This window comes from Bufo bufo, chromosome 1 (assembly GCF_905171765.1).
Source record: "Bufo bufo chromosome 1, aBufBuf1.1, whole genome shotgun sequence".
Classification (NCBI taxonomy): Eukaryota; Metazoa; Chordata; class Amphibia; order Anura; family Bufonidae; genus Bufo; species Bufo bufo.
The window spans coordinates 230042711-230064793 of record NC_053389.1 but is presented as its reverse complement, the minus strand read 5'-3'; the positions used below and the strand labels follow the sequence as shown (position 1 = coordinate 230064793).

The 22083-nt window shown below is 41.8% G+C and overlaps 1 protein-coding gene across 6 annotated transcripts in view; it reads right to left on the bottom strand.

Annotated features, from left to right (window-relative positions):
- Positions 1 to 5838: 5838 nt before the first annotated feature.
- IQSEC3 (IQ motif and Sec7 domain ArfGEF 3) overlaps positions 5839 to 22083 on the bottom strand; it is a 148880-nt gene continuing 132635 nt past the window's right edge. Inside the window, exons 8-15 of one of the 6 annotated variants that reach the window (XM_040436318.1) lie at positions 21738 to 21877; positions 20265 to 20390; positions 19753 to 19852; positions 19363 to 19524; positions 17792 to 17884; positions 8752 to 8795; positions 6828 to 6980; positions 5839 to 6155 (exon numbers count right to left, since the gene is read on the bottom strand). In XM_040436318.1, coding sequence (XP_040292252.1) covers positions 6063 to 6155; positions 6828 to 6980; positions 8752 to 8795; positions 17792 to 17884; positions 19363 to 19524; positions 19753 to 19852; positions 20265 to 20390; positions 21738 to 21877 — 911 coding nt within the window. In that variant the 3' untranslated portion in view covers positions 5839 to 6062. Of the gene's footprint in view, positions 6981 to 8644; positions 8796 to 17791; positions 17885 to 19362; positions 19525 to 19752; positions 19853 to 20264; positions 20391 to 21737; positions 21878 to 22083 lie in introns of those variants that run through there. The other 5 variants (XM_040436325.1, XM_040436334.1, XM_040436311.1 and 2 more) reach the window with 5 other exon arrangements.

Sequence of the window (22083 nt, the reverse complement as noted above, 5' to 3'; positions counted from 1 at the left end):
CACATAGAAGTGGTGGGGAAGGAGTGGCCTGGCACATAGTAGTGGTGGAGAAATGGCCTGGCAGATAATTGTGGTGGAGGAGTGGCCTGGGACAGAATGATTGTCCTGGTACATAGCAGTGGTTAAGAAGGAGTGGCCTGGCACATAGAAGTGGTGGTATACTGCCTGATGAAGGAGTCTCTATGCTATGAAAGCTTGCAATTTTTTTGATTACCCAAAAAAAGTATCACTGCTATAATACCTTTGTCTTTTTTAAGGCAAAAGTATTTAACATCACATAGATTTATCTGGCTAACATGGTACGGCTCTATTTTTGCTATATACTATGAGTTTATTGTTCTAACTTACTGTTGTAATTGACCTGGAAAGTAAGTCATATGTGTCATGATTCATACTGTGGTAGCAAGTGTCTATGAGCCACTGAGCAGAATATTATGTGCCCCCGCCAACAATATTACATTAGTAACATAGTAACACAGTACATAAGGCCGAAAAAAGACAATTGTCCATCCAGTTCGGCCTGTCATCCTGCAAGTTTATCCAGAGGAAGGCAAAAAAAAACGGTGAGGTAGAAGCCAATTTTGCCCAATTTTTTGCCCACTAGGGGAATAAAAAATTCCTTCCCGACTCCAATCAGGCAATCAGAATAACTCCCTGGATCAACGACCCCTCTCTAGTAGCTATAGCCTGTAATATTATTACACTCCAGAAATACATCCAGGCCCCTCTTGAATTCCTTTATTGTACTCACCATCACCACCTCCTCAGGCAGAGAGTTCCATACATTAGCGTTAAAGTTTTCCGGTATTGAGTTCCGCCACAGGGGCTCAATACCGGAAAATAAACGCTTCAGTTTTATCCTAATGCATTCTGAATGGAAAGCATTCCGTTCAGTATGCATCAGGATGTCTTCAGTTCAGTCCCTCTTACGGTATTTGGCCGGAGAAAATGCTGCTTGCTGCGGTATTTTCTCCGGCCAAAATTCCGGAACACTTGCCGGAATGCCGGATCCGGCATTAATTTCCATTTAAAAATGTATTAATGCCGGATCTGGTACCAACTGTTCCGTAAAAAAAAAAAAAAAAATACCGGAGAGATGGATCCGGTGTTTCAATGCATTTGTCAGACGGATCCGCATCCGGATCCAGAAACAAATGCTATCCGTTTGCATACGGATTTCCGGATCCGGCAGGCAGTTCCGGCAACGGAACTGCCTGTCGGAATCCTCTGACCCAAGCGTGAAAGTACCCTTAACTACATGATGTGGAATGCAGAGCTGTGTGGTTCTCCAAGACCATATAATACATGACAGGCTTGGATACAGCATCTGATCACACACTAGCACACATGATAGGCTTAGATTCAGCACTTCAGCGGACATTATCACACATGACAGGAAGCTCTGCAGATCACTTCTTTCTTGGTCACAATATTCTGTACAGGTGATGACGAGTGCCTTACAAAGAGAACATCCCCCATGGTCCCTCCAAGACAGAAGACAGACTCAATGAATAAAGGTAACATTATCTCATGTTATTTCTAGATCTCTATATAACAGATAAAATATTCACTTCTTATCAGTTACAAAATATTACAGGTGTCTGGGTGCTCAGTCACATGTCCACATTTAGTCCATCATCATACCCCCCCCCCCCCCCCCCCACTACCCCAGCATGGATGAATCTCTGGATTTGCCATTTTTAATAGGAGCCTGTATTCTATAATTCATATTTATCAACAGTCAAAAGTGCTCTCTTACCAAGGTAGTCCCCTGGAAATCTGGACAATTTAACAGAACAATTAAAGGATTTGATTTACATTACAAAATAAAATAAAATCTAAATGTATAACATAGCTAACTAATGTAATTGCAATAGTCTCCCAGGGTAGGATGGAGCTTCTATTAACATTTCCATCATAAAAATTAATTTGGCACATTGATAGCATCTATGCCAACAAGACAAAATTGCAAGTATTGGATGGTTAAAGAGATATTGTACTAGTGACATTAAAACAATCCACTATAAGTATCTACCTATTTTATAGAGCTTGTATCATTAAAATAGACATTTTCTTTTTTGTTTATTAAATACATATTATTTATCAGTTCTAAAAAATAAAAATAAAAACGCAGTACCATCTTCTGCCTGCAGCTGTTACCTGTGAAAAGTAAATTTCTCCATATACAAGCTTGAAACAGTGACACCTGCTGGCTAAAAGAAAATAAATAAATAACGGTTGTACAGCTGTATGTATCCGTATACATATTTTCTCCAAATAATGGAACTTTTATTATTCCACCTTGCTTGACTGGAACCATCATCCTCTTCAGTACCTTTGCCAATATATATTCAAGGGTTTCTAGGGTTGATTTCAAGAACATGGCTGATTTCTGACAATATCAGTATTGCACCTGTCCATTACAGCTCAGCCCCATTCAGTTTAATAAAGCACAGCTGCTACACAACCCTCAGACAGGTATGATACTACAAAAAGCAGCCATGTTTTTCTAAAACTGGCCATACACAGTCAATAGTGGTCGGCCAAACTATTGACAGCTATCTCTCCAGTCTCCCTCCCGGCTTCCCTATACACATACATGATCCGCTTGGCCAAACAGATCTGTGTATGTTATGGGGAAAGCGGAGAAAGCTGCCGCCAGACAGTTCTGGTGGCAGATTATCTCCCCGGAGAACAAAAGGATTGGGTGAAAATATTTATTTCGCCCAATCCTTGTCTCCCCCGACATCATCTGTCGGAGCAGAGTCGGGAGCTCCTCACACACTCACTGAACCCGTTCTCGGCAGGTTCGGACGTCAAAGGTATAATGTGTATGGCTAGCTTAAAGGGGTTCTCCGGGAATTAAGAAAATGAAAAATAAAAAATATTTAAATATTACTTTATTTTAAATATATTCCCAAATATCTTTCATTAGTTATAATTGCTAGTTTTGTCTGGGAAGTAATGACCGGTAGAAAAAAAATGGCTGCCGTCCTACTAGTACATACAAAACCTGTCCTAATCACACAGCCACATTCCCACCTCCTCACTGTACTTCATGTCTCCTCATGAACTCCATTGTTACAGAGATTCAGCTGAAGATCTTATCTGTATTCAGGATCATAATCCCTGACAAGCAGAGAAGAGGATGAGGCGACTCTTTAGCTCAGTGTTCTGAAGTAACTTGTCCTCCTGTGTGATTAGGACAGGTCTTGTGTGTACTAATAGGACGGCGGCCATTTTATTTCTCCTGATGATTGCTCCCCAGAGAAAACAAGCCATTATAACTAATAAAAGATATTTGGGAATATATTTATATTAAAGTAATATTTACGTATTTTCATTTTCTTAATTCCTGGAGAACCCCTTTAAGGCTGTTTTTACACTATGAGTGTTTGGTCAGTGACTATGAAGCCAAAACCAGGTGTGGGTCAAAAATATAGAAGAGGTACAAATCTTTCCATTACACCTTATCTATACGTAGGCTCCACTCCTGGTTTTGTCTGACAATCACTGCTGGAAATCACTGACCAAACACTGGCTGTGTGAATAAGACCTAGTGCTACATGTGCAGATCCGACTTTTCTTCTTCTAATCCACACCTAGCTTTGGCTTCAAAAACAGCATAAACCATAAAAAAACCTGAACGTCTGTCCGTACCCTAATCCTGGACAACTCCAATAAGTTCTAGATTAGGTTTTACACATAATGAAATACAGATTACAATTTGATAAACAGCCACGGTCACCCTTGATATGCACAAAACTCTTGTCTAATCTACAGGTTGCCCGGGCTAACGATATAGCCCTATGGTAATATGAAGAAAATGCTTTTTAAAATCTAGCGCTACAACAATCCACTCCTATTCAGAAAAATATAATTCTGTGAACTGTCATTGCCGTGGTAGCCCTTACATTTAATGCTTTAATGGCTGGGTATTCATGTTAGAAGATATCAATGACTTACAAGAACACTGTTTGGCTCTTAGTGGAGCTCATCAGTGAGAATAGGGCTTTCAATTCAGCGTGTAAAGCACCACACTGTTAATGCGCTTATCACTAGGTGTTAATACCCCTAAATATATGTGATGACAAAATACTTCCACCTTGAAAGCCCATTAGTGAGGACAGGATTTTCGATTCAGCATGTAAAGCACTATACAATTAATACTCTTAAGACTAAATATTTCTATTGTGAAATATCATGGATATCATGGCATTTGCACCATGAAAAACTGGTTGGTCATTACTCAACCTTATCAGTGGGCATAGGATTTTCAACTGTGCATGTAAGACACAGCTTGGCCCTTACTGGAGCTCATCAGCAGGAATGGGGCTTTGAATTCAACATGTAAATCATGGTTTGGCCCTACCCGAAGCTCATCATTCCCCTATGTCAGACTGCCACATGTGATAACATGAAGAACATTGGTTTTCCTCTGCTGGAGCTTCAGTTTTTGAAGTAGCATGTAATGTACCATGTGGCTAATACCTTACGAGTTGAGGAGCCATTTCATGAAACATCAGTGAAGAGTGAAACATAAAAAAAAATTCTCCCTACAAAAAGTCTGTATTCACCTTATGGGAGAATAAGATTTTTGATTTTGTATATAATGCACCATGCAGTTAATGCAGTAACCACTGGGTATTCATATTGTGCATCATCAGTGATCACATGAAGCCTCCACAAAAGACAGCAAGCTCATCAGCAGGGATAGGGTTTTTGACTTTGCATGTAGTGATTAGAAAAGGATATATATTCATAAGGTATATACAGCCAGTTTTGTGTAGGAAAAGCTTAAAAGGGTTGTTCCTAGATCCTTTTACTGATGACCTATCCTCTGAATGGTGGAAGTCTAACATCCAGGACCCCCACTGATCAGCTGTTTGAGAGGTCACCGGCAGTCTTCTCTATGCTCACTAAGCACAGCACCATACAGTACATTGTATAGTGGTTGTTCTTGGTATTGCAGCTCAGTTCCATTCACTTCAATGGGGCTGAACTGCGCCTAGGTTATGTGGCGATGAACGTGACATTACATGGCCTAGGGCAGGCTAAGCTCGCAAAGGTTACATTGCTACCTCGAGCACCACTGCCTTCTCAAACAGCTGATCTGTGGGGGTCCTATCCTGAGCATAGGCCATCAGTAAAAAAAAGATCTCAGAAAAGCCCTTTCGGCAAGTTTCAATATACTTTGTTTTTCAGCTATTGGCAAGTTTCAAGGTTTCATGATTATGTATAATAATGAGCCATGCACCCATGCTAGGTTGGCTTTTTAAGCCTTTGGGCATAAATGAGGTTTGTATTCACCGACAAGAAGCAAAGATCTTGAAAAGTGTGAATAACTGAAATACAAGGGCTCACAGTTACTAATGTGAGTGTACCTAGATTTTGGTGTAAATTGCGCCATAATGTGGCACAATTTGCACATCTAGGTTTAGAGAAATCATCTGTGCCTGGGGACATGACTTACTGGAAAAGGTGCATGGTTTTGAGTGAAAGTAGCCTTGCTTAATATGCAATATTTAGCTCCAAAATTGTGCCACAAAAAACAAAACTAAATTCATTCTCAAACTAAGCCAACCAATAGTTGGTATAGAGTCAGAGAAAACTGTCTGTCCCTGCACCAGATTTATCATCCAGCCTGAGCCCCTGTGATAAATCTGGTGCAGGTCTAGACACCATCTAGACCCAAAAGAGAATGCCTGAAAGTAACTAAATTGTGTTCAATGTTTTCTTAGTTTTCTCTGTTACTGGGAAACTGAGAGACAACTAATATGGCTGCTATTGTAGCTTCAATGAACACGCCATCACACAGCCTTCCCTAAGCAGATTTGCCATTTAGGAACCCGGAAATGACTGGTGAACCCATGATGGCCATATTGATCATAACAATGAAGAAACAGATGAACAGCGGGTAGGTGCTCTACAGAACATCACCAATCACACTAGTGAATCTTAATCCTTTGTAGAAGACTCTTCAACATGGCATGAAGCTGGAAACATCTTTTTGTGCATTTTTGCTCCTCTTCTTTTGTGAAGATACGTGGCTCCGGTGATGATCAGAATGACACATGGGGTCCCATAATTCTCACAGTTTGTCCCATTGTAACAACTCCAAATCTTTCCAAAATCTTCTTGTACCTGACGTCCAACTGAGAGCAGAAAGGGCAATGCAGCAAAATCTAGTTGTGCAATGGACAGGAGAATCCCAAGTGAGGCGAATGGGAGGTTGGGGGTCAGGGCTGACTGTGGGAGGATTGTCTTGGGCGTGCTGATCATTACAAAGGTTCTTCCACAATAAAAATATTGGTTAGAGGGCATCAAGTCTACTAAAAATTCACAAACTCAACTCTTTGGAAGTGGGGCAGGGGTTGGGCTAGCTAATTGTGCAAGGGCAAGTAGATGAACATACTGTATGAGATAAATATAAGTGAGTGTGCAAGAACAGCCTGTTTTAGCATGTGCAGGGGGCGGTGAGAGTGCAAGGATGGGTGCCAGTTAATACAGGCAGGATAGAGTGGGCAGGAAGCGCTACATGTGCAATACTTGGTAAGTGTGCAGGCAGATCAGTCCTGGAAAGCCTGTCCCAGTGACTACACAAGACTACGGGAACCACTAGAATACCTGCGTTCTCTAAGTAAGACCCCTGGGGGGCAGTATTGGTGAGGGTGGTTATAAGGAGGAGGGGGCGGGGGTAGAGGGGGTTGGTGGACAGTTCCTCCCACACTGCGCACGGGAGTAGAGGAGCAGGACCCAGACAGGTAGCGGGTGACAGTCTGGTCGATGGCAGGCAATGCCCGACCGGGTGCGTCCAGCACAATCACCTTGACAATCTGCTGACACTGCAGGAGCCGGTCGGAGGGGGCAGCCTGCAGAGCCTCCCGCTGCCCATTAGGAGCCGTGCTGCCCGGAGCTCCATTCTCTGGCCCCTGGGGGCCGCTGTGCTGGGACGTCTGAAGCCTGTTGTGAATTGACACCTAGTTTAGAAACAGCCAAAGAAGCATTAAATGTTACAAGACTATATCCCACGTGCTAATCCTGGCTGCCCTGTGCCCCCCCAGAATCTAAGATCCAGCTCATACCATATATTCTCACTTGGGGGGGCTCCTAATAGAGCGTGACATGCCAGGGTAGGACTACAGGGTCTTAAAGACACATCACTGTGGTAAATAAAAGGGGGTGATCTCCACTGCATCGATATTTACATTACAGACCGCCAGTTCTCCACTTCCCATCCTGCATCCACCATCATGAGTCTGAAGACAACTTAAAGGAAATCTCCAGTCATCACTGTAGATCACTAATGATCAGGCTTGAAAACTATATTTTAAAGGGTTATAGATCGCCCCTCTATGACCCGCTTCTACCTCCAGAACAGGGCCCCTAGGGTGAAGTATAGGGCACTGCTCATGCGTGGCGTGCTCACAATTCACTTCTATGGGAGTTCTTAAATTAGTTCGGCTGTTTCCACAGGTCCCATAGCGGTGAATAGAGAGTGCACTGTGCATGCATGGCCACCTCTCTATTCACCGCTATGAGACTGCCAGAAATAGAAGAGCCAGCGCTAGACTATATTCGGAACTCGCAGAGAGGTGAACGGAGGGTGGCCATGTTTGCACGATGTGCTCTCGTTCACATTGGAGGACCCGTTCTGGACATAGAAGCAGGTCCTAGAGGTGGAAGCCACACCTATCTGACATTGGAGGCATATCCTAGTGAGACAACCCCTTTAAGTCTCTTTTATCCTGATTGGATATTAGTACATTACAGTACAGTAGATACCTGCCAATTGTATAGTAAAAATGGACACAAAAAAGTGGGGGAGTCTTACACATATTTTCTGGCGTGGGAAAATATGTGTCAATAAGGTAACAGCTATAGTTAAAACCAGACTTTAACAGTGAATATAGGAAAAACACAAAGCCTATACAATGTGCAGGTAAGGAGGTCATATAAACAGTATGGAAGAGAAGTTCTCCTTTAAGTGGCCTGCAACAGAGTTGTATCATTACAGGATGACACAGATGTTAAGAATGTACTTTTCTATACAAATTTTCCAGTTTTATACCATTAAACTGATAAATATCTCTCATCTAGGGAAAATATCCAAAAATATATGAGTTTCTAGTGGTCTGCAAAATAAAGTGATTTAGTAATATACAGGGACCTGCTGCCTGCACAGAGAAGAGGATATCCCACATATGCAAAAGTGCAGAAATGCGGTAAAATCTGCTAAAACCTGGCTGAAAAGGTGTAGTCATCTGCTTAGTACAAAAGGAAGTTTGTATTAGTGCCTGGACCACCACACCACCCACTATGCAATGCTGCAGAACATAACAAATGTGTGAAAATAATGAACGAGCCTGTGGCATCTATTCACAAGGTGCCATTTTTGAAGCATAAAGCATTTCAGCATCTCCTTATGAAAGAATAGACTCATCCACACAGCGCGTGTTTGTGCCTCAGAAATACCTCTATACCTCACTTGTGGGGTCTTCATGAACAGTACTTTAGTATAAAAAAAAGATCTCCTTCTCGTATGATGGCAACAGGTCGATGTATAGGGGGTTTAGTACATTGTGAGGAGGGGGGTTGTCATGGGGTGACTGCCAGGGTGCATCTATAGGTACGGTATTAGCCAATTAAAATGGAAGTCGTTGCATTGAGCTGAAGGATGGTTGAGCAGCGCAGGATGGAGCATTGTGATTGGTGAGTACTGCAGCCCGAGTATAACACAGCGCTACTCACCTCCATCACGCTGTCTGTGTCCTTCTCAGGTGACTCGTGCTTACCTTCAAAATATGAGGTGAACTTAGGTGGAGGAGAGAGGAAGAGACACAGAAAGAGGGAGGGAGGAAGAAAGAAAGAGATAGCAAACGGAGAGAAAAGGGAGAAGGTTGAGGAAGGGGGAACATAAGAAGGACGGAACATAATAAAAGAATGAGGGAACAGAAAGATGCCGAAGTCCGGCATTGAAAGAAAATTCATACTGGGCATAAAAGGGGTGGAAAAATCCTGGTGCTCATCATGGCAGGACTGGGGATTCCCATTCTGGAAACAGGTGTGGGTCCCAGAGGTGGGACCTGCACCTAACAGACATTTATGGCTTATCATGTGGATATGGTATAAATGTCTAAGGTGGGAATACCTCATTTAGGGTCCATTCACACGTCCACAAAATGGGTCCGCATCCGTTCAGCAATTTTGCGGAACAGGTGCGGACCCATTTATTTTTAATGGGGCTGGAATGTGCTGTCCGCATCCGCATTTGCGGATCTGCACTTCTGTACCGCAAAAAAATAGAACATGTCTTATTCTTGTCCGCAATTGCGGACAAGAAAAGGCATTTTCTATGAGAGTGCCGGCGATGTGCGGTCCGCAAAATGTGGAACACACATTGTCGGTGTCTGTGTTTTGCGGATCCGCAAAACACATACAGACGTGTGAATGGACCCTAACTATGCGTGACCGTCCCCTTCACTCCAGCCACAATAACTCCTTTCATGCTCTCTTTTTCTTCATCATTCTCCCTGAGCACTACTCCTGTCTCCATGACTTTACTCATTCTGCCCCTTCCTGCATCAGCTCTCTCAACTCTGTGTACTATACTTCTAATTCTGCCATTGATCTGCACTTCCACATCTCCAGGACTTCTCCTGCACCGTCCTACATCTATTCATACATCTCTGCACACTAACTATCCTCCATCTCCTCCAGCTTGCCAATAACCTCCAGTTTTCAGTGTCTCACTCCTGTCCTCAAAACATCTCCCACATTGCACCTTCCTACATTTATTATCTCTACTCTGTATAATACGTTGTCTCTAATCGGTTTATAACCTACACCTACACCATCATTATCTTATCACAATTTTAACTTCAAATCTTATCTTGTGTTCCTCATGCCTACATCTCTACTCTTATGCTGCACGTTTCTACATCTCATCTCTTGTGCTGCATATTTCTACATCTCATCTCTCGTGCTGAAGGTTTTTAGATCTCTACTCTCTTGCTGCACGTTCCTACATCTCTTCTCTCAGGCTGCACGTTCCTACATCTCGTCTCTTGGGTTGTATATTCCTACATCTCTTCTTGCGTGCTGCATTTTTCCAAATCTCTACTCTCGTGCTGCAGGCTCCTACATCTCTTCTCTCGTGCTGCTGGTTTCTACATCTCTTCTCTCGTGCTGCACAGTCCTACATCTCTACCCTTGTATTGCACGTTCCTACATCTCTTCTCCTGGGCTGTATATTCCTACATCTCTTCTCTCATGTTGCAGGTTTCCACATCTCTTCTCTCATGCTGCAGGTTCCTACATATCTACTCTCATGCTGCAGGTTTCTACATCTCTTCTTTCAGGCTGTACATTCCTACATATCTTCTCTTGTGCTGCATGTTCCTACATCTCTTCTCTCGTGCTGCAGGTTCCTACATATCTTCTCTTGTGCTGCATGTTCCTACATCTCTACTCTCATGCTAAACATTCCTACATCTCTACTCTTGTGCTTTATGTTCCTACATCTCTACTCTCATGCTACACCTTCCTACATCTCTACTCTTGTGCTTTATGTTCCTACATCTCTACTCTCGTGCTACACGTTTGTACATCTCTTCTCTCATGCTGCACATTCCTATATACAGTTGCAAGAAAAAGTATGTGAACCCTTTGGAATGATATGGATTTCTGCACAAATTGGTCATAAAATGTGATCTGATCTTCATCTAAGTCACAACAATAGACAATCACAGTCTGCTTAAACTAATAACACACAAGGAATTAAATGTTACCATGTTTTTATTGAACACACCATGTAAACATTCACAGTGCAGGTGGAAAAAGTATGTGAACCCCTAGACTAATGACATCTCCAAGAGCTAATTGGAGTGAGGTGTCAGCCAACTGGAGTCCAATCAATGAGATGAGATTGGATGTGTTGGTTACAGCTGCCCTGCCCTATAAAAAACACACACCAGTTCTGGGTTTGCTTTTCACAAGAAGCATTGCCTGATGTGAATGATGCCTCACACAAAAGAGCTCGCAGAAGACCTACGATTAAGAATTGTTGACTTGCATAAAGCTGGAAAGGGTTATAAAAGTATCTCCAAAAGCCTTGCTGTTCATCAGTCCACGGTAAGACAAACTGTCTATAAATGGAGAAAGTTCTGCACTGCTGCTACTCTCCCTAGGAGTGGCCGTCCTGTAAAGATGACTGCAAGAGCACAGCGCAGACTGCTCAATGAGGTATAGAAGACTCCTAGAGTGTCAGCTAAAGACTTACAAAAGTCTCTGGCATATGCTAACATCCCTGTTAGCTAATCTACGATACGTAAAACACTAAACAAGAATAGATTTCATGGGAGGATACCACAGAGGAAGCCACTGCTGTCCAGTAAAAATATTGCTGCACGTTTACAGTTTGCACAAGAGCACCTGGATGTTCCACAGCAGAACTGGCAAAATATTCTGTAGACAGATGAAACCAAAGTTGAGTTGTTTGGAAGAAACACACAACACTATGTGTGGAGAAAAAGAGGCACAGCACACCAACATGAAAACCTCACCCCAACTGTGAAGTATGGTGGTGGGGGCATCATGGTTTGGGGCTGCTTTGCTGCGTCAGGACCTGGACGGATTGCTATCATCGAAGGAAAAATAAATTCCCAAGTTTATCAAGACATTTTACAGGAGAACTTAAGGCCATCTGTCCACCAGCTGAAGCTCAACAGAAGATGGGTGTTGCAACAGGACAACGACCCAAAGCATAGAAGTAAATCAACAACAGAATGGCTTAATACAAAAAAATACAAAAAAAAAAAAAGGTAAGATTTGTTTGATTTAAAGTTACAAATTTATTTTTTTATTTTTTTATTTTTTTCTCCTCTTTAAAATGGCAGACTTGGTTCAGTGCAGGAATCGTTGTGCATTTATTTCATGTTCCACTCTTTGGAGATTCGGATGCTGTCAGATCTGTAGACAGTTCTCCTTACTGCAGCAGGAAATTGCATTTTTGAAAGCTGAAATATTTAAATTATCTGTTAAACAAACTCCAGCTAGGACTGCTGCAATGCCACTGCCACAGAGGACCCCCAGAAATGGCAGATGGGTTAATGTAGGTTCTGGAAGTCTTAGAGTGGTGGATAGAAGACAGGTCCCACAGTCGGTGGTTCTCCATAATTCATTTGCAGCACTCTCAGAATGTAAGGACAACATGGATATGGACTCAAGCACAGAGGGTGAGAAACCATCGACTCCTATGTCTAATGTATGCAACAAAAAAGATAAAGTGAAGTCTCAAAGGATGCAGCTGTTGCTGGGTGATTCAATCATAAGAAGTGTGGAGCTTAAAAAAAATGGTTTTGTGAGATGTCTCCCTGGGGCTACTGCTAGAAGAGATAGAAGACGTATTATTAATATTGTTAAGCAAGCAAAGCAGGAAGGGGACGTGGATGTTCTTGTCCATCTAGGGACAAATGACCTGGCTTGCAATGAAGTGTCAGAGGTGAAAAAATCTTTTATCACACTTGGTAATGACGTACAGGATTTTGCATCCACCATTTCATTTTCTGAAGTTCTGCCTGTGCATAATGTTCAGAATGATAGGCAGAGGCGCATAAAGGAGTTCAACATATGGCTTGGTAAATGGTGTCAAGAGCAAGGATTTGGCTTTGTTTCTCATGATAGCTCTACTTGGAATAGAAAGGAACTGTACAAAAAAGATGGTTTGCATCTTTCTCTCAAAGGAACAAATGTACTTAGTGAACAACTCCAAGAATTTGCGAAAGAGTATTTAAACTAGGAAGGGGGGGCAAAAGAGTGAAAATAAAAGAGTCCAATTGCCCCCCGAAACAATGCCAGAACAGGCCAGAAGCACTGAGGTTAAGAAATGATAAGCTCAGAGTCCTGTCTACAAATGCTCGCAGTTTAGGTAAAAAAATCAATGAACTTGGGTCAATAATGGCATCTGAGAATGTAGATTTAGTGGCTGTTACGGAGACATGGTTTAATGAAAGAAATGACTGGGACATAACCATACCAGGGTACTCTTTATACAGAAGAGACAGAGAAGGCAAGAAAGGAGGAGGAGTGGCCCTGTATGTGAAAGATAGCATTAAATCTAACCTAATACAAGTTGGTGAGGCCAACATAGAGTCAGTTTGGGTTACGTTGCAGTTTGCTAACCATGCAGTAACTCGTGTAGGTGTGATATATAGACCACCTGGTCAAGTTAAAGAACTAGATGATCTACTAGTTGAAGAAATAGCTAAAATGACAATGAAAGGAGAAGTTATCATTATGGGAGATTTCAATCTTCCAGATATAAACTGGAAAACCAAAATAGCAAGTTCTACCAGGAGTACAGATATTCTAAATTCCCTACTGGGGTTATCTCTACAACAAGTGGTTGAGGAGCCAACCCGGAGGGAGGCCATTTTGGATTTGGTATTCACAAACGGGGATTCGGTATATGATGTCATTGTAGGCGAAACCTTGGGATCTAGTGATCACCAGTCAGTGTGGTTTAATATAAGAACTGTGAAAGAGTCCCACCACACAAAAACAAAAGTTTTAGATTTAGAAAAACAGACTTTTCAAAATGAAATTAGTCATAAATGAGTCCTTATCAGACTGGAACGGATTACATGGAGTCCAGGAGAAATGGGACTACTTAAAAGGTGCATTATTGAAGGCAACAGAAAATTGCATTAGACTCGTCAGTAAAAGCAAAAAAAGGAGGAGACCAATGTGGTACTCAGCAGAAGTGGCCCAAATCATTAAAAATAAAAAGCTAGCATTTTGTAATTATAAAAAAACCCAGAGCAATGAAGATAAGGAAATCTACAAGATTAGGCAGAGAGAGGCCAAGCAAGTTATAAGAACTTCTAAAGCGCAGGCAGAAGAAAAACTAGCTCAGTCTATGAAAAAAGGGGATAAGACATTCTTCAGATATATAAATGAAAAAAGGAAATTAAAACAAGGAATAACTAAATTAAAAACAAAGGACGGAAGGTATGTAGAAGAGAATAAAGGGCTAGCCGACTGCCTTAATGAATACTTCTGTTCAGTTTTTACAAAAGAAAAAGGAGAAGGACCTCCACTAGAAAGAATGACTATTAAATCGTTTGATGCATGTATCTTTACAGAGGAAGATGTTCTAAGTTTGCTGTCTAAGGTGAAGACAGATAAGTCACAGGGGCCTGATGAGATACACCCAAAATTATTAAAAGAGCTTAGTGGTGAGCTGGCAAAACCGTTAACAGATTTATTTAACCAATCATTAGTAACAGGAGTCGTCCCGGAAGATTGGAAATTGGCAAATGTCGTGCCCATTCACAAGAAAGGTAGTAGGGAGGAATCGAGCAACTATAGACCAGTGAGTCTGACATCAATAGTAGGCAAATTAATGGAAACCCTATTAAAGGATAGGATTGTGGAACATCTAAAATCCCATGGATTGCAAGATGAAAAACAACATGGGTTTACTTCAGGGAGATCATGTCAAACAAATCTTATAGATTTTTTTGACTGGGTGAATAAAATAATAGACGGTGGAGGTGCAGTAGACATCGCATATCTAGATTTTAGTAAGGCTTTTGACACTGTCCCACATAGAAGACTTATCAATAAACTGCAGTCATTGAGCATGGACTCCCATATTGTTGAGTGGATTAGGCAGTGGCTGAGTGACAGACAACAGAGGGTTGTAGTCAATGGAGAACATTCAAAACAAGGTAATGTTACCAGTGGGGTTCCACAGGGATCTGTACTGGGACCGATTTTGTTTAATATCTTCATAAGTGATATTGCAAAAGGCCTCGCTGGTAAGGTTTGTCTTTTTGCTGATGACACAAAGATATGTAACAGGGTTGATGTTCCTGGAGGGAAACGCCAAATGGAAAAGGATTTAGGAAAACTAGAAGAATGGTCAGAACTCTGGAAACTGAAATTTAATGTGGATAAGTGCAAGATAATGCACCTGGGGCGTAAAAACCCAAGGGCAGAATATAGAATATTTGACACAGTCCTGACCTCAGTATCTGAGGAAAGGGATTTAGGAGTAATTATTTCAGAAGACTTAAAGGTGGGAAGACAATGTAATAGAGCAGCACGAAATGCCAGCAGAATGCTTGGATGTATAGGGAGAGGTATAAGCAGTAGAAAGAGTGAAGTGCTTATGCCGCTGTACAGAACACTGGTGAGACCTCACTTGGAGTATTGTGCGCAGTACTGGAGGCCATATCTCCAGAAGGATATAGATACTCTAGAGAGAGTTCAGAGAAGAGCTACTAAACTAGTACATGGATTGCAGGATAAAACTTACCAGGAAAGGTTAAAGGACCTTAATATGTATAGCTTGGAAGAAAGAAGAGACAGAGGGGATATGATAGAAACTTTTAAATACATAAAGGGAATCAACTCGGTAAAGGAAGAGAGCATATTTAAAAGAAGAAAAACTACCACAAGAGGACACAGTTTTAAATTAGAGGGGCAAAGGTTTAAAAGTAATATAAGGAAGTATTACTTTACTGAGAGAGTAGTGGATGCATGGAATAGCCTTCCTGCAGAAGTGGTAGCTGCAAATACAGTGAAGGGGTTTAAGCATGCATGGGATAGGCATAAGGCCATCCTTCATATAAGATAGGGCCGGGGGCTATCCATAGTATTCAGTATATTGGGCAGACTAGATGGGCCAAATGGTTCTTATCTGCCGACACATTCTATGTTTCTATGTTTCTTAAACAGAAGAAAATACGCCTTCTGGAGTGGCCCAGAGTCCTGACCTCAACCCGATTGAGAAGCTGTGACCTGACCTCAAGAAAGCGATTCACACCAGACATCCCAAGAATATTGCTGAACTAAAACAGTTCTGTAAAGAGGATTGGTCAAGAATTACTCCTGACCGTTGTGCACGTCTGATCTGCAACTACAGGAAACGTTTGGTTGAAGTTATTGCTGCCAAAGGAGGTTCAACCAGTTATTAAATCCAAGGGTTCACATACTTTTTCCACCTGCACTGTGAATGTTTACATGGTGTGTTCAATAAAAACATGGTAACATTTAATTCTTTGTGTGTTATTAGTTTAAGCAGACTGTGATTGTCTATTGTTGTGACTTAGATGAAGATCAGATCACATTTTATGACCAATTTGTGCAGAAATCCATATCATTCCAAAGGGTTCACATACTTTTTCTTGCAACTGTATCTTCTCTAGTGCTGCATGTTCCTACATCTCTAGTCTCATGCTGCACATTCCTACATCTCTACTCTCATGCTGCACATTCCTACATCTCTACTCTCATGCTGCACATTCCTACATCTCTACTCTCATGCTGCACATTCCTACATCTCTAGTCTCATGCTGCACATTCTTACATCTCTACTCTTGTGCTTTATGTTCCTACATCTCTACTCTCATGCTACACGTTTCTACATCTCTTCTCTCATGCTGCACATTCCTACATCTCTTCTCTTGGGCTGCACATTCCTACATCTCTTCTCTTGGGCTGCACATTCCTACATCTCTTCTCTTGGGCTGCACATTCCTACATCTCTTCTCTTGGGCTGCACATTCCTACATCTCATCTCTTGGGCTGCACATTCCTACATCTCTTCTCTTGGGCTGCACATTCCTACATCTTTTCTCTTGGGATGCACATTCCTACATCTTTTCTCTTGGGCTGCACATTCCTACATCTCTTCTCTTGGGCTGCACATTCCTACATCTCTTCTCTTGGGCTGCACATTCCTACATCTCTTCTCTTGGGCTGCACATTCCTACATCTCTTCTCTTGGGCTGCACATTCCTACTTCTCTTCTCTTGGGCTGCACATTCCTATATCTCTTCTCTTGGGCTGCACATTCCTACATCTCTTCTCTTGGGCTGCACATTCCTACATCTCTTCTCTTGGGCTGCACATTCCTACATCTCTTCTCTTGGGCTGCACATTCCTACATCTCTTCTCTTGGGCTGCACATTCCAACATCTCATCTCTTGGGCTGCACATTCCTACATCTCTTCTCTTGGGCTGCACATTCCTACATCTCTTCTCTTGGGCTGCACATTCCTACATCTCTTCTCTTGGGCTGCACATTCCTACATCTCTTCTCTTGGGCTGCACATTCCTACATCTCTTCTCTTGGGCTGCACATTCCTACATCTCTTCTCTTGGGCTGCACATTCCTACATCTCTTCTCTTGGGCTGCACATTCCTACATCTCTTCTCTTGGGCTGCACATTCCTACATCTCTTCTCTTGGGCTGCACATTCCTACATCTCTTCTCTTGGGCTGCACATTCCTACATCTCTTCTCTTGGGCTGCACATTCCTACATCTCTTCTCTTGGGCTGCACATTCCTACATCTCTTCTCTTGGGCTGCACATTCCTACATCTCTTTTCTTGGGCTGCACATTCCTACATCTCTTCTCTCTCGTTTATTACCCTCCCTATCTGTTATTTAAATACACTTACAGGGTGCAAGCTCTAGGTGCCCAGGACATAATAACCAAAGGTGCATACTTAACACTGACAGGTAATGCACACACAGTTTGCACAACCTTAAGAGGGCCATGCAATATGTTATAGTGAGGAGGTAGACTGAAGTCAGAAATAAGACTAATTACTTTAAAATCAGAGTAAGGATAATGGGTGAGACAGAATGGATGAGAAAAGAAGGATGAAGATCAGACAGAAATGGACAAGGAGCGCCGCAGGCCAGAGCATAACTGGAACGGGGAGACTTGGGGTCATGAGGAGCAAGTCTGTGACACGGTAGGAATGTGCCACTCACCAATGGGGGATTCCTGCGTGCACTGAAGGTCCAACTGAGACCCGTTTGTCCTAATGGGGGCAGTCCTTACCCCATGCTGCTTCTCCAATTCCCCTGCAAAATATAAGACAGATTGGTCACCTTGAGCAGTATTTCTGCTAAAATGTACATACTGTAAAACCCTGTGAGGAAAGCAGTATGGCCTCCATCAGAGCTCCTATGGGGATTATTTAGTTATTCTAGAATTATAAATAAGTGAAAAATTATGGAGTTAAAATAAGGCAAGAGTCCAGGAAAGCTGGGTGACAAACAGCAATGGAAACTGTGTTGTTACCACAATATACACATGCGGACAAAAACCTACAATGGCCACTGAAATAACTTGAAACTGACAAAAGTAGCAAATTTACTGAAAATCAACTAATACAATTCAATCATTGCCTTTGAATTGTGGTTCAACAGAATAATTTATAAAACAAACTAATGAAACTGGCCTGGACAAAAATGATGGTAGCTTTAACTTAATATTTTGTTGCACAACCTTCTGAGGCAATCAAGCAATTTCTGTAACTCTCAATGAGACTTCTGTACCTGTCCACAGGTATTTTGGCCCACTCAGACCTAAAACATTACCAAGCCTCCTCCATGTTTCACAGCAGGTACAATGTTCTTTTTTCTGTATGCTTCATTTTTGCCTCTATGAACATAGAGCTGATATAACTTGCCAAAAAGCTCAGGTTTTGTCTTATCTGTCCAAAGGACATTCTCCCAAAAGCTTTGTGGCTTGTCAATATACATTTTGACAAATTCCAGTCTCCCTTTTATGATTTGCTTTTCTGGTTTCCTCCTCAGTCTTCTTCCATTAAGTCCACTTTGGATAAGACAGCGACAGATGGTGCGATCTGACACTGATGTACCTTGACCTTGGAATTATCCATCTCTTAAATTTGTAATCAATTTTCCTCTTGCGGCCACGTCCAGGGAAGTTGGCTACAGTCCCGTAGACCTTAAACTTCTGAATAATATGTGCAACTGTAGCAACATGAACATCAAGTTGTTTGGAGATGGTCTTATAGCCTTTACCTTTAACATGTTTGTCTACAATTTCCTTTCTAATTTCCTGAGACAACTCTCTCCTTAGCTTTCTTTGGTCCATCTTCTGTGTCGTACCCAACAGCACAGGGACTACTTTTTACCCTTCAAATAGGCAGGCTGATTACAAGTTTGAAGACACCTGTGATTCTAATTACAGGACACACCTTAGTTTACATGTCCCTATGGTAAAATAATTTTACATTTTTTCTAGGGGTACCATCATTTTGGTCCAGGCCAGTTTCATTAGTTTAGATATTTTTTTTATTATTCTGTTGAACCACAATTCAAAAGCAATGTCTGATTTTCATTAGCTGGTTTTCAGTAAATGTTTTATTTTTTTATTTTGTCAGTTTCACGTTATTTCGGTGACTATTGTGGGTTTTTCTTACCCAAGACATTATAGAGAAGATATGAACCACTGCTAGAAAAATTCTATATCATGGAGCAATTCCAATCTGTTGGACTTAAGGAATTTCACAAAACTCACAAACACTCACATTCAATACGGATCTGTTCCATCTCTGTCACTTCACAAATGGACTCCTTTAGATCCTCCAGGAATTTCTGTAGTTCCTCAGCACCAAGTGCACAAAAATGCAAAACTAATTTCTTCTCTGAACCTGAGAGTGGGCTGACCAGTGTGATCCCATGCGGGTAATCTGAAGGGAACGATGAGTGACATCACAGATCACAATGTTTGACAGGGCAATCTAAACGAACAAAGTTTTAGGTCTGAAAAGATTTATGAGACTAGGAAAAAGTTTCTTGTACAAACTGTGCCACTTTTTCATAGGCTGATATTGCAGCCTAAACTCATACAGCTGCTTTGCACTGGACCGAGAGGCCCCCTGAGGGTTAGCTGGATCCATAACTGAAAAAAAACTCACATTCATTTTCAAAAAGATGAAACTGCATCCCCAGGAGCGGCACCGCCCGGCAGAACGTGTAGGTTGAGGAAGTCTTCTTTTTTGGACAAAGCTTTAAGATCTAGGCAAGATACCCAAAAATGCATATATTATAGTTCATGTCTCACTGTTGCTCTCAGCTGGTTGAGTGCATGCTTGTTAAGAGGTGTGTTTGCCAGCAACTTTGGATGTGAGTGGAGAATAATATATGATATAACAGGAGTGCATTTCCAAGTTAAAAGCGTTGACCAAAATGTTTTTTTTTTTTTTTAATAGGTTGTTTCCTTAAAAAACAGGGCCACACATGTCAACTGAATGTGTGTTGTTCTGCAGCTTCGCTCAATTCCCTTTAATTGAGCTGAACTACAATACCAAACATAACCCATGGACTGATGGCGCTGTTTTAGGAAAAAAGAATCCATGATTTTATAATCCTTTACACCCCCTTAAATCAAAGTATTTGTACCCTTACAAAGCACAAATGCTTGACTCACCAATAGCAGGTCATTAAACAGGAAGACCTCTCGTTGGTGTGCTGCTTGTTTCTGTACTTTATGCACATCGGTCACTTCATAAAGGCGGCTGCAGCAAACGAGACGTCTGTGAGGAACTGAGAGCACCTGGCACAAACAAAGTGACAAAGGCCGCTGTCAGACAGCATACAATCCGATTTATCTTATCACAACATTTTATCAGATCATTTTCTCTGCAAGCAAGTCTGTGCAGCATTGAGAGGCAGTCTACTGTATAACATAGAAAGCTTCTAGTGACCACTTCAGTACATGGTGGTCTCCAAGACAGGAGCTGACAGTACCATGACCATCAGAATACACATGGTGATACTAGATAGTTGTCTTGTTTCTGCGCCTTTTCCCCCTAGTCTTGCTTCTTCTTTCGCAAGGCCACATGATTTCCTATGCAATCACCTAATTTTTCCTTAGTATAAAGAACCTAAAATAAGCCAGTGCAGAACAGAGAGACTCTCAGTTTTATAGGAGACTCACTGAAGCGGTCATAGAAAGTTCTATACAGCAATACAGTGCATACAGAAAGTCTTTCACTTTTTTCACATTTTGTTATGTTGTGGCCTTGTGCTAAAATAAAATAAAAAAATGTTCACAATTTCCCCCACTTAATACCGCATAATGACCAGCTGCGGAGAAACACCCCCACAGCAGGATGCTGCCACCACCATACTCCACTGCAGGGATGGTATTGGAAGGTGATGAGCAGTGCCTGGTTTCCTCCAGACATGACGCTTAGAATTGAGGCCGAAAAGTTCAATCTTTGTTTCAGTCTTGTTTGTTCAATCTAGGTTGCAGTCTTGTTTCTCGCAGTCTAGGAGTCCTTTAAGTGCATTTTGCAAACTTTCATGAGTCTTTTACAGAGGAGAGGCTTGTTTCTGGCTAGTCTGCCATAAAGTCCAGATTGGTGGGGTGCTACAGTGATGACTGACCTTCTGGAAGTTTCTTCTATCTGCACTCAGGATCTTTGGAGCTCAGCCAGGGTGACCACTGGCATCTTGGTCACCTCTCTTACTGAGGTCCCTTTCTCCCAATTACTTAGTTTGGTGGGGTGGCCAGCTATAAGAAGTCCTGGTTGCTCCAAACGTATAGACAGAGTTGTTTCTTTCCAAAGCATGTCCAAGCCGAATTTACCACAGGTGCACTCCAATCAAGGATTAGAAAAAGAGAGGGGGAGGACCTAGAGCTAAATTTCAAGTCTCATAACAAAGTCTGAATACTCATGTCAATGCGAAATTTTATTTTTTTATTTTTAATAATTAAATTTTTACATTTGAACACATGCTGCAACATCACATACTGTGAAAAATTGAAAGGGCCAGAAGACTCTCCGAATGCACTGTATGTAATGATGGTGGTCTCAGGGCAGTAAACCAAGTGGTTGCTATACAACCACAACTCTGTAGTCATAAACAGACATAAACACAGGTTCTGCAAACTTACGCTCTTCATGCCCACAATAGAATTTTCCACCTTTGTTACATAGGTCACGTGATCCTCGTTAGATTTCAGTTCCTTCTGTTGGATTCGTTCATAGATGCCTACCACCATTTCTCGGGGAATGTCTGCTCCGTCATCCACCCCTGTGGTAAAATTGTGAAATCTCTAGGTTAAAATTTGTTGCTGCCTCAACTTCCTAAGAAACTGACAGAAGAGGACATCTCAAGGAATTGGGCTATTGTTTTTTTTTAGGCTCTTCTATAGTTATCAGTAATATTGAACATTTTCTTTCACCAGCATGGGGAATTCTTGCTCTTAATTATGGCATGGATGGACCTAGAACAATTAG